This window comes from Balaenoptera acutorostrata, chromosome 2 (assembly GCF_949987535.1).
Source record: "Balaenoptera acutorostrata chromosome 2, mBalAcu1.1, whole genome shotgun sequence".
Lineage (NCBI taxonomy): Eukaryota > Metazoa > Chordata > Mammalia > Artiodactyla > Balaenopteridae > Balaenoptera > Balaenoptera acutorostrata.
Window position 1 is genome coordinate 182,004,096 of NC_080065.1, and position 12,578 is coordinate 182,016,673.

Below are 12,578 nucleotides of genomic sequence, written 5' to 3' on the forward strand. Positions count from 1 at the left end.
AACGTGGGATTTGCAAGAGCAAGGTATCCTGGTTCCTGTGACTAATTCCATGCAGTTCTGCACGTATGTCATTGAGTTTTCCCTGCATTTATGTTAAAACCAGATATAGTAAAAAAAAGAAAAAAATGTAGAGAAAACTAAAACCTCAGAGCATCTATACCCATTATAAAAGTTTATTGTAAAAAAAAAAAAAAAAAAAAAAAAAAGTTTATTGTGCAGTGCACCTTCAGGTTTGCATGAGACCCCACAGAAAGTTTTGTGGAAAAAAGTGAAACCAGTGTGCTCCCCCCACACACACGCCCTCCACCCCCCATAAAACAGAAACAACCCAACCATCTGGAACCTTGGTACGGCACATTACAAGTTACATCTCAAGTGTTTGGGGTAATTTACCAGCAGTCTCAAGAGGAACGTGTTTTTAAAATGTTCCTCCAGTATTGTAAATCTCCCTAAATCAGTAATTGTTCTGGTTGTTAGAGCCTGCTTTTCGTGTCATTGAGGGGAAAATCAGTTTGGAAGCCTTTATTGCGGTAGATGAATGAGGGGAGCCCACCTGTCTGGCGGGGCCCTCCGAGCTGGCAGGCCGTGTCTGACTCAGCACAGGGGACTGGGTTCTGCAGAGCTCTCCAGAACGTGTGGGAGGAATGCACGTTGAAGTGCATGATCCCTGGAGCCACTGGGGTTTAGTGTGGGGGTGAAGGAGCCCCGAGCGTGGGACGTGTTTGTGCCCACGTTGCAGAATGCAGTTTAATTCCCGTTTATGCTGTAAGGTGTGAACAGATCATGCCACTTCATTCCAGACGAGCAAAGGCCTGTCGGGGTGCCCCATCCACCTCAGACCCGCTGTTGCCATGTGGGTATCACTGACTTCACGTCACAGAGGGGAGAGAGATGGGGCGCCGAGGCTCCAGAGCTTATCAGCAGTCATTGGAGGCTGCGTCCAGAGCACCTGGTCGGCGGGGCTGCTGCCTGCGGTCAGGAGCGGGGAGGGTGTCAGCATGATTTCGTAAGTGGCTGTGTTTTCTCCTGAAGGAAGCAGAGGCATGGAACGAACAGTCGTGATGGATAAATCGAAAGGGGAACCTGTCATTAGTGTGAAAACCACAAGCAGGTCAAAAGAGAGAGTAAGTATCGCTTCTGCCCTCTCAAGTCTGGCTGGTTCTGATGGTGGTTTAACAACCACTCTGATTTGCGGTATGAGAACAACGTTGTTTCACCTTTGAAATGTTAAGAAAAAGCACTCAAAAGGCGTATTATCAAAAGACGTATTAACTATTTAGAGTATATGTACAGACACAAACTAGGTTCTGAAACTTACTTCAAAACAATACTTAACCATGTTTGCTCCCTGTAAATTTGTTGACCCTTTGCCAGTCCTGTTAGGTTATACTGTTTTCTAGAAGGGGAATTGATTCACAAATTGGATGGAATGGGCAAGACCCAGGGCTTGTCAAGTTGGAAGGCAGGTTCTACTCTTTGGTTAATCTAATAGTACTTTATTCATTTTCTTTAGTTTTTCTAGTCTCCTATTAAATTAACCAAAAAGAAAAGTAGAGTCCACCCTAAAACTGTCTTCCATGTTATCAAAGAATGAGCTCCATTGCTTCTGTGGTCCATGCTGCTGGACAAGCTAGTTGCTTGTCCATTTTGCTTCTTCTACTCTGGAAAACAAAACCAGCTGCATCCAGCTGAAGGTTCTAACTAAAAGGTTAACGAGGAGAGTAGTGCTGTGTTAGTGAGTGCAGAGCTAACAGTATTCATCCAAGAACACTTTGTGGTCTTGAGACTTAATTTTGAAATGAACATTTGGGTTCTATAAAGCAGCAGTTCCTAATGCTGTTTTTCCTCTGGGCTATAGGAAAATCATAAAATACAGAGAAGTCTAGAGAAGAAAACCCAAAAAGGCCTATAATTTTACCACCCAAATAACTCTGATGTTAAAATAGTAAGTAATAGTGCAGGCCTGATTAGAGCATACACGTGGTATAGGAAGATATAAGGTAAGCGAAGCAGAAGCCTGTGCTCTGCATGGGCTCCCCTCAAAGGGCATTACACATGGCGGCACACGTGTCTACACTCAAACACCATGGGGAAAGGGTCTTCCCATAACTTGCTGCTGTACACCTCTGTATGTGATGTCTTGGAGAGCTTTGTGTATTGAGACATACAGTTCTGCTTTTTCTGCTTTAAAAAAAAATTTTTTTTTAATTTGAAATAATTACAGATTCACAGGAAATTGAGGCCCAGGAACCCATCACCTGGTTTCATCCAGTGGTTCCGTCTCGTGTAACTGTGTAGCACAGTCGCAGAGCCAGGAGGGTGGCATAGGGGGTGTGAACAGTGCTAGGACATTTTGTCACCCGTGTAGATTTGTGTCCCATCACCACAATCCAGATGCAGAACTAGTCCATCAGCACAAAGATCTCCTCCTTGGTATCCCTTTATTGTCACACCCACCCCACCAGCCCATCCCCAGCACTGGGAAACCTCTAACCTGTCTTACATCACCAGCATGTTGTTGTTGTGAGGAAGTGTATAAATGGAATCATGCAACCGTGACCTTGAGATGGGCCATTTCCCTCAGCGTGATGTCCCTGAAATCCATCCAGGTGGTGGTGTGTGTCCTTTTCCTTGTAAAGCTCGTATCATTCAGCTTACGGATGCACCTTGATCATTTTTAACCAGTTCCCTGGTGATGGACACTTGGTTGTTTCCACATCCCCTATTGAAAATGGCTGCAGTGCAACATTCATGTGCACACCTCTTGGCAGTGCTGGTCCAAAGCCGCCAGGACGTTGTTCGTTGTGATAGATACTATCAGAGTGCCCTTCAGAAAGCTTATGGAGGATACTTAGGTTCACTGAGTGCGTAGCGTGTGCTGGGCCGCTAGGAAGTGGCTGAGGCCAGGCTGTGAACTTGGAGAAGGATTCGGCACCTCCACTGCCATGCTGGCCTCCCCAGAAGATCACATCCGTACCTCGGAACATAGGGCATCTGCCCTCCCTCACTCCAGCCTGCAGTGTGTGTAATCGACTCTCAACTCTGCCCATCTTGAGGGTAATGGCGATGCTTTGGGTTGCAGATCTGTCCCTGTAATGAGGGTGTCCTCTGTGTCCTCCTCCTTTGCCTGTCTTTCTTTTGGATTGCTTTGTCTTTCATTGATGTTTTTGCCCCTTAGTGAGTGAAATAAGAAAATAAGCTGAGGAGCTTTTTAAAAATGTCTCCCAGGCCCCCCTTCCCTGGAGATTCTGAGGTGGCGGGTCTGCAGGAGGCCCTGGGTTCTGAGCTACGTAAAAACTTCCTGGGAGAGTCTGCTTGTGGCCAGTTTGGGAGTCCCAGCCTTTGAGACCCTCAGAAATGGGTATCAGCTGTAAGTGTTTCCTGCCTTCTCCCAGAAATGGAAGAGCATAGAAGTTGCTCACTGGTACTTTCTACCTTACTGGCAGTGCTGTTTTACATTCAGGTGCCTTTGGCTTGTTCTGTTTTGAGGCCACCTGCCTGAGGCCTGAGCCAATAGCTCAGAAGTGAAAAACGCAGCCCCTCCTCCAGCTGTCTGTCTAGATAGCTAGACAGCTGCTTCGACAGCTTCCCCACTGAACCAAGGGGTCGCTGTGGGCATCGAGTGCACATGCCCTGTGCCTCTGGGGAGCCTCGTTTTGCTTTAGATGATGCAGAGCGCTTGGCTCTGCTGCTGCAGAAAAACTGCTGAGGTTTCACCCCACCTTTTCTCTTCCATTAATGCCCTTTGAAAGCAAGACTCTAGCGGCGTAACTCAGATGGCGGTGTGAGGCGGCCTGTGCTGGGGCTTCCCTGGAAACCACGTGGGATTGAAGGATCTTAGTCTAGTCCAGATGTGCATACTCCACTTGCGTCGTGCATCTGTTGTCAGCAGTTTCCTAACATTAACAAACCAATTTTGGTAAACAGAGCTCAAAGAGTCAGGATCGCAAATCGGAAAGCAAAGAGAAGAGAGACATCTTGTCCTTTGACAAAATCAAAGAGCAAAGGGAACGAGAGCGCCAGAGGCAGCGGGAACGGGAAATCCGAGAGACAGAGAGGCGGCGGTGAGTGGGGGCCGAGCGAGGCCGGCGGGTCTGTGGTCTCCTCTTGGGAGGGTTGCTCTTCCTCCCAAACGAGTCACCTGTGTGGTCTTGGCTCACTGGCCTCCTAGTGTGTTTCCTCTGAGACCGAAAGGCGGGGGGGTCACACTGGCCCGTGGTAGTCCCGTGACATCTCATCAGAGCCCGTTTCTGCTCAGCAGCGTCTCCCTGTCTGCAGTTGCACCCTGGACCAGGTGGTAAGCAGACCCATGCCGCCTGTGGCTTTGGTAGAAGGGCCTCCAGGGTTGAGGCCTCAGTTTTCGCCGCCAAACCCTTCCACGTGAATTAGATCAACATGGCAGCCCAGGAACAGGCTGGCCTGTTAGAGCTGTGATTCACATCTTCGCTCCTGAGACGTCTGCGTTTCGTGGCGTTTTCAGGCAGCAGCGGTCCCACAGCAATTCTGTGCCCCTTTGCTGAGGAGATGGTTTGTTGAAGTAGGCCTGTCATTTCCATTTTCGCTTTCTGCCATTTCACACCAGGATGTCTAGAGCTCCCTCGTCATTTTCCCTCAAACATTACCCAGTGAAGTTGTGATGCTGTAGTGTTTGGGAAACTTTCTTGAGCTAAAGCAGATCGTGGAGAAACTTCCCCAGTTTGCTTTTCCAAAACTGTGTGATTTCAGCCTCTGCATATGGGGTTTAGCAAGTAAAAGTTTCTTGGTCTATTTGGAGATGTCTTGCTTCCAGTCGGCTTGCCCTTGGTTTGGACCCTTCCCAGGCACTGTGGGAGGGTGTGAAGAGAGCAGAACAGGGTTCCCCAGTCCCCGCTCAGCTCCTGGTGTGCAGTGGCTGATAAATGAGACCTCGGTCCCCTTAGCTGGTGACTGGCCTTCTCCTGTCCCCACACCTTCTTAGGTCCCTTCAAAATGACGTGCTCATTAAAAATACAGCCTTGTAGAGGGGAGGGGTGACAAAAAGGCAGTGTTGATTGTCCCTCTTCAGGGAAAGCTGCTATCATCCATGTCTCCAGGGTTTTCTCCGTGCCCAGCAGCTTCAGAGTAGCAATTATCCTTTGCTTTTCTTACTTTCCTGACCTTCATTTAGCTATGGCTTTGTTTTGGTGCTCTTTGAGCCAGGTCCTCCTGGTCTGGACCTGAGGCTCTGTGTCTGCTCGTCATCACCCCCTCCCTCCCAGCTCACCCCAGCTTTGCTGTTTGGAGAAAGGGAAAGTGTGGAGATGGTGGTTTCTGGCCGATGGAGCAGCTTAGGGAGCCGGTTAGTGCCGCCTAGTAGCTGGCGGAGGGGCAGCCAGGCCCGGGGCAAGCCAGTTCACATCCGGGAGCTGGAAGGTTCCAGGCTCCTTCGGAGGACGACGTCTTGATGGCCGGGCGCCACCACGTCGGGAAGTCAGGGCGGCCTTCCTGTGTTCCCCCAGAGAGCGTGAGCAGCGTGAGAGGGAGCAGCGCCTGGACGCCCTCCACGAGGGGAAGGAGAAGGCTCGGCTGCAGCGGGAGCGCCTGCAGCTCGAGCGCCAGCGGCAGCGGCTAGAGCGGGAGCGGCTGGAGCGGGAGCGGCTGGAGCGGGAGCGCGAGCGCGTGGAGCGGGAGCGCCGGAAGGAGCAGGAGCGCATCCAGCGCGAGCGCGAGGAGCTGCGGCACCAGCAGGAGCAGCTGCGCTACGAGCAGGAGCGGCGCTCGGTGCTCAGGAGGCCCTACGACGTGGGGCGGTAAGGCCCCCGCCCGGAGCGGGAGGAGGTGGTGCTTCCCCTGATGTGGAAGGGGCCACCCCCGCTCCCGTCCACCTGAGCGTAGGGAGTCGGAGGTGTTTTGGACAGAACCTGGGCCTCTGGACGCCTGGGCAGGGCTCCTTCCTGCCACCTCTGTGGCCAGTGCAGCGTTTTTTCCCCACCCAAGTTATTCTTCAGAGAATCTTGATCGTTGCCACTTGCTAAAGGGTTTGTGATGCTTTCGCCTAGGCCGTCCCGTTATTCGCACTGTGGTTCCTGGTGGAGCATGACCACTGTCTAGTGGGTAGGAGACAGCCAAGCATGCGTTATGCCGCATTCACTGCCGTCTCTGTCAGGCTCGTGTGTCCTCCTAGAGGGAGAGGCACAGAGTTGGGTGCTGTGGAAAAGGAGATTGCCTTCCCACTCGGAAAGTAGGTTTATTGCTCTCCAGCTTCTCTGAGCGGCTTGATTGACGGCCACCCATCACCCCACCACCCGTGAGCCTTATTTTCTGGTAAAAATCAGGAAGAAGATAATTGGATACCGTCCCAAGTTGTATGTAGTTTGCCATCACCCGATCTAATTCCCTTCACTTCTGCAAAAGCTCAGAGGGAGGTTCAGGTTAGCATAGCAGACGAGGAGGTGAGAATGTGATGACTCGGAACCTCATTCCAGGAGAATCAAAGATTTCATTGCACTTGCATCTGAGTTCATGTGGGGATCAAGGTATTAACAGCCTTGTGACACAATTAGCTCACAGCAGTTCTTTTTTCAGGATTGTCAGATGAGAATGCCAGTATGCCTTTTGGCAGTTTGGGGGATTTTAATTTATCAAATCAAAGCAATAATGATTGAATGTTTAGAGGTTAGCCCTGCGGGACATTTTAAATGGTACTGGGTCTGGAGAGAGAGCTCCCCTCCCCACTTCTGCCCTCTTTCTCTTTCCCCTCATTCTCTTTCATAAATGAAATTTGCATCCTTTTTAAAATAAAAAACAGGCGAGATGACGCCTATTGGCCAGAGGGAAAGCGCATGGCCATGGAGGACAGATACCGCCCAGACTTCCCTCGGCCCGATCACCGTTTCCACGACTTTGACCACCGTGACCGGGGCCAGTACCAGGAGCACGTGGCCGACAGGTCAGTGCCCCGCCCCACTCCTACAGCAGTGATAGGTTTCCGTCTGTTTCTTAATGTCTGGTGCACTCGTGAGGTTCCTAGTGGGTGCCTTTGACCGTCACACGTGGGATTTAGAAACAGACCTTGAGCAGGACGTTGGGATCAGTGGTCATGTACGACATCCTGGCTTTGTCTAGGGGGAAGGCACCTCGGAGCACGTTTCATGCACTGTCCTCTTAGGACAGACGGGCCCTGGGAAGGACCTGAACCTCGGCTTCCCCCATGCTCAGCTCTCTTGGGGGTGGCCCAGGGCTCTGGGCTTCACAGCTCCCTGGGGGGTCTCCACGGCCACACTTCCTCCCTGTCCCTCCCAACAGCACGAGCTGCTCTGGAGCGTGGGGCTTTGAGGAGGGTGTGGCCCGGCCTCCTTGTTCACACAGATGAGAAAGCAGTTTAGAGAAAGGCTGTGACCCGCCTGAGCCATCTGCAGGGGTCACTGACTGGCATGGGGTCGTGCCAGCCCACGTGAAGAGAGCTGACTGTGGAACGTGGCAGAGGTCCTGTTAGACCTGCTTTGTGTTTCGAGGGTCTGGGTGGGTTATTTTTTTTGCCAGTGCCTTTTTAATGAAGATTATATCTCGTTTCTTAGAAAAGCAGCCCTTGATTTTTCCAGTTTAAGAATTCTCTCTTTAGGTTTCTCATCGTGCTCCCCTGAGCTGCATATCCTTGAGCCATTTCACCGCTCATTAGCTCTGGGAAGGAAGAGTGGGGAAAGACAGGCTGAGAAGCCACTCCTTTAATTAATTATGGCTGGAATTGGTTTCAGATGTGGCGTGAGTCACCTGTGTTGGGTCAGACCAGAGGTTAGGGACCCGCCGAGGCTTTCTTATTACCTGGCTTGTCATCAGGCCACAGATAAATTATAGGCATTAGCTTCATGGTGTGGGCTCTACTTCTGAGACCCCTCTAAGGGATTTTAGTTCAGTAAAACCTTCGTTCCCACCTTCTTAGGATCCCACTTCACTGCTACCCCCAGAGAAAGCTGCGAGGCAGTTTTTTTTTCAGGCCAGTAAGTTACAGTTCTCATGTGGTAAAAGAGGATAAGTACTCCAGTTGGGGAACTCCTCTGTGTGGTTTGCAGCAGTGTTGTATAGAGCCATCAGCTGCCTTTGGAATGAGACATTTCTTTTTTGCAGGAGGGAAGGTTCAAGGTCAGTGATGGGAGAGCGAGATGGGCAGGTGAGTAAAAGCCAGATAGCAGGCCAGGGGCACGCCTGCTTCTGTGGGGTGGGCGGGGCGTGGAGATGTCAGTTCTGGCCGGTGAGTAGATGTGCACGGAATTGATTAGTTAGTGAGTCTGCGTTTTTTATTTTATTTGTTTATTTTATTTTATTTTTTGTCTGCATTGGGTCTTCATTGCTGCGAAGTAGCGGGGACTACTCTTCATTGCGGTGCGCGGGCTTCTCATTGCGGTGGCTTCTCTTGTGGAGCATGGGCTCTGGGTGCACAGGCTTCAGTAGCTATGGTGCGTGGGCTCAGCTGTGGCTCGCAGGCTCTAGAGTGCAGGCTCAGTAGTTGTGGCCCACAGGCTTAGTTGCTCCACAGCATGTGGGATCTTCCCGGACCAGGGCTGGAACCCGTGTCCCCTGCATTAGCAGGCAGATTCTTAACCACTGTGCCGCTAGGGAAGTCTCGAGTCTGTGTTTTTTAAACAGGTAGGGCTTGTTTCTCGTTTTATTCAGTAGAAACTAATTGAAGAGATACTTGGTTGCCTACTTGTTTGGAGTGCCTTCAAGTCTAGGCACTGTGGGATGCCCCAAATGGGGGCTTAGCGGCCTGGTAGGGGGTCATTTAGGTCATGTTCTGGGGCATTCCTCTGTGTTGGGTACTGGGATGGGTCCCCGTGTCTGATAGTCCGCAGGTTCCCTGTGAGAGGTGCCTAGGGTGTCAGTCAGAGAAGAGAGGAGGCCTCCACGAGAAAGGTGGGGGACGGCATCAGAATCATGGCTTTTTAAAATAGGGGTGCGGGTTTTGAGAGAGTGCTATGTTCTCTCTTGCTCCCCAGGTGTGCTGGCTTCCTGAGCACTGACTTGGTTGGCCAGGGGTACTAAGCCGTTCCTGCCTTCAGTACTTGCTTCCAGGCCTCCGCAGTACTATGAGCAGAGAGGGCTCTGAGAGCGCTGGCCTGACCTAGGGGTGTGGGGAGTGCCCTCCTGTGTCCAGCAAGGAGCAGGTGCCCTGACTCTTCAGGGAAGGCGGGTCTGAGTGACTCTTCTCAGTGGTCCCTGAAGCATGGGGCTATCCACGCTCACGGGTGGGAGGGCCCGCTGCTGGCCCTTTGTGTGGCACCAGCAATGGAGCTTTAGGGGCGCTTGGGGTTCTCAAGGAAGGGGTCAGGAAGTGTCCGAAGGGGCCTGGGCAGGTCCTCGTGGGTGGCTGGGGTGCTGAGCCACACCCCAGCACACTGAGGCAGGGTCTGCAGGTTGCCGAGACCCAGGAGGTAGGCCTGCCGCGAGCTTGTCTGGGAGCCATGTGACTGGAGTCGCCCTGTCCCTCTTGTGCCTTCCAGCACTATTCAGACGACCGCCACGGCCACGGAGGACCACCAGAGCGCCATGGCCGCGACTCCCGAGACGGCTGGGGTGGCTACGGCTCCGACAAGAGGATGAGCGAGGGCCGGGGGCTGCCTCCTCCCCCCAGGTTAGCGTGCAGGCCACAGAGGGGCTGGGCATCACTGTCCTCGCCTGGTGACGGGTTGGCTTCTCTGAAAGTGAACCGGGCATGTGTACCTGTCAGGTCGCCTGGAACGGCCCCGCCTGGCCCTGTGTGGGCCCTGCCTGCTGAAGGCGGCAACCCTGAAGCCGTCTAAGGCTTGTCCCTATCAGTAGTAGAGAAGCTTTACCCCACCCCACCCCCGAAGTTGTCTTTAGGTGTTTGTAAGGCCGGTGTCACAGCTACCACAAGTTTCTGCTGCACCTGTAGGTGGGTTTTCGGGTGTTGATCAAAGACTGGAGTGCCAGTGTGACAGATGAGAGTGTTCCTTCCTGAGCGACCTGCTTAACACTGGGTCCTTTTATGTCTGTCGTTTAGTCCTGTTTGCGCTAAATTTAAATGGGCGAGCTCCTGCCCTGACAGCAGGCTGCACTGTGCAGTGTCACCATGTGACTGGGGGGCTGTCACCTGAGACCACAGGCGTTGCACGCACCGGTGTGCACTCACCCTTGCAGACAGGTGTGGGGGGTCTGCTGGCTTCCTGGTCCTGGGCCTTGGAGCAGTGGTCACTGGTGGGCAGTGCCCTCGTCCTTCCACACCCACCCTGGGACTGGGAGGCTTTCCTGTAGGCCTCCAGGGGCTGCTGTAGGCCTCCAGTGGGTACCGTGTTTGGATTTTCATCTCCCAGGGTTTCTGTCTGAAACCGTTTTTAAACAGCTTTTTTGAGATATAATTCACATGCTGTGCAGTTCACTCATTTAAAGTGTGCAATTTGATGGCTTTCAGTTAATTCATAGAGTTGTGCATCCATCACCACAATCCATTTCAGAGCATTTCCATCACCCCCAAAAGAAACCCCTTTAGCAGTCACTCCCCATCCCCCTGGCAACCACTAACCCACTTTCTGTCTCTGTGGATTTGCCTGTACTGCATGTTTCACACGAGTTGGAATCACACACTGTGTTGTGTTGCCTTTTATGTCTGGCTTCTCTCGCTGAGCATCGTGTTCTCAAGGTTCATCCTTGTTGTAGCGAGTGTCAGTGCTTCATTCCTTTTCAAGGCTGATTAATATTCCAGTATGTGGATGGACCACGTTTTGTTTATCCATTCATTAGTTGATGGACACTTTGGTGGTTTCCACTTCGGGGCTGTTACGGAATCATGCTGCTAAGAACATTGGTGTACGAGTTTTTGTGTAAATGCATGTTTACCAGTCTCTTGGTTAGATACCTCGGAGTGGAATCTCTGGGTCATACGGTCGCTCTGTGTTTAACCTTTTAAGGAACCACTACACTTTTCTCCAACGAGGCTGCACCATTTTACATTCCCACCAGCCCAGTGTGAGAATCTCTGTTTCTGCACATCTTCACCAACACTCGTCCTTGTCTTTTAGATAATAGCCGTTCTAATGAGGGTGAGGTGGTTGTGACGTTAGCTGTGCTGAACACCTACTCGTGTGCTTACTGGCCGAGTGTGTATCTTTGGGGAAGTGTCTGTTTCCATGCTTTGCCCACTTCTCTCAGAAACCCTTGACAGTGGGGCGCGAGCCCTGAGAGCCCCCATGTCACAGCCTCACCTTAGAGGCACAGTGGGACCATTGTGTATCTGCCTTTCGTTTTGGCAAAGGGGTGGCCGTGACTGGGCGGAGCACAGCCAGAGGCTGGAGGAGCATCAGGAGCGCGCCTGGCCGGGTACAGTGGACGCGGGCACGGCGGGCCGAGAGCACTTGCGGTGGCAAGGTATGGGTTCACCCCTGCCTGCAGGTCGGGAGGGCCTCGCGGGGAGGGACAGCCACAGTCCCAGCATGCTCCAGAGGGCCAGCTTTTCCAGGGCTTCCAAGCACTTCCAAGAAGGGAGTGTTTGCACACTCTTTCTTCTCTTCCAGGTGGTGAGAGGGGCCTGTCTGGGCCCTCGGGGCCAGGGCATGTGGCAAGTCGGGGTGGAATATCGGGGTAAGAAGTACTGTCTGCGGATAAAATTGATTTGTTCCCACTTCTCACTTCCTCTCCCTTTTTGCATGCTTGATCCACTTTCGGGGTCGAATGCTTTGAGAACAAACCCCAAAGCAGCTCTTGGCAACTTATGCAGCTAACGCTCTTCCCCGGAATGCGACCCGTGGGTATGATTTTTCTCACCTGGAAAAAGCCAAGGGGCTCTAAAGGCCACAGAGCCCTATGCTGCAACGTGACACAGTGAGAACACAGGTGCTTCCGGGGCCAAACGTGTGCCTTTGTTCCTAGGCGAGGCGGCTTTGCACACGGCGGGCACGCCCAGGCTCACGTGGTGCCCTCCGGAGGCCTCGAGGGTGGAGGAGTGGCCGGCCAGGACCGGGGCAGCAGAGGCCCGCACCCCGCCCCCCACCCATACCCCCACTTCACCCGCCGCTACTAGAGCCCACCCACCCCGCGTGTCCTGGTAGGCAGATGTACTGTCGAGTCTCTTAGCCAGAGTTACCTTGAACTTGTGGAATCTTTTAAGAAACAGAAGCAAATCCTGCCACCGTGTTGTAGCTTAATACAATGTGAATCCACTTTTTTTTTCTTTTTTTTTAATAAATGTGTTCTTGTTCTGCCATTTGTAAGACAAGGTTTCTGTTAACGAGGCATTCCATTTTCCGTTAATAAAAGTTTATGGTTCGCAGCCGTGTGTGTGTCTCAGTGATGACAGAGCAGAGAGCAGTGTCAGCCCTCGGCGGCACCACTTTTGTTTGGGTAGCAGAGGCCGGCTCGTGTTCCTGAATTCTCACAGCTCCCAATGAAGTGGGGCCGTGCACCTCCCCGTCTTACAGGTGAGGAAATGGCTGCAGGGTCAGATCATTTGCCCAGAGTCGGAGAGCTCGTAGGTGTGGCAGAGCTGGGATGGGAATTAGGAATTCTTCCCTGAGGGGAGGGGTGTGTGCATCAGGGGGCCCTGGGACCAGCACTTCACCTCTTCTGCTGGGGTTCCTGGGGGTGTCCAGCCAGCGGTGGTGTGCGGTTTG

The 12,578-nt window shown here is 52.4% G+C and overlaps 1 protein-coding gene across 1 annotated transcript in view; it reads left to right on the forward strand.

The window, feature by feature from the left end:
* The window catches only part of SAFB2 (scaffold attachment factor B2), a 34,472-nt gene extending 22,228 nt beyond the window's left edge, over window positions 1–12,244 (forward strand). Inside the window, exons 13-21 of the mRNA XM_057540827.1 lie at window positions 1,033–1,124; window positions 3,928–4,064; window positions 5,478–5,768; window positions 6,767–6,907; window positions 8,083–8,125; window positions 9,456–9,586; window positions 11,225–11,337; window positions 11,484–11,550; window positions 11,839–12,244. Of these exons, the coding sequence (XP_057396810.1) occupies window positions 1,033–1,124; window positions 3,928–4,064; window positions 5,478–5,768; window positions 6,767–6,907; window positions 8,083–8,125; window positions 9,456–9,586; window positions 11,225–11,337; window positions 11,484–11,550; window positions 11,839–11,989 (1,166 nt within the window). The 3' untranslated portion in view covers window positions 11,990–12,244. The remainder of the gene's footprint in view (window positions 1–1,032; window positions 1,125–3,927; window positions 4,065–5,477; window positions 5,769–6,766; window positions 6,908–8,082; window positions 8,126–9,455; window positions 9,587–11,224; window positions 11,338–11,483; window positions 11,551–11,838) is intronic.
* The last annotated feature ends 334 nt before the right edge of the window (window positions 12,245–12,578 follow it).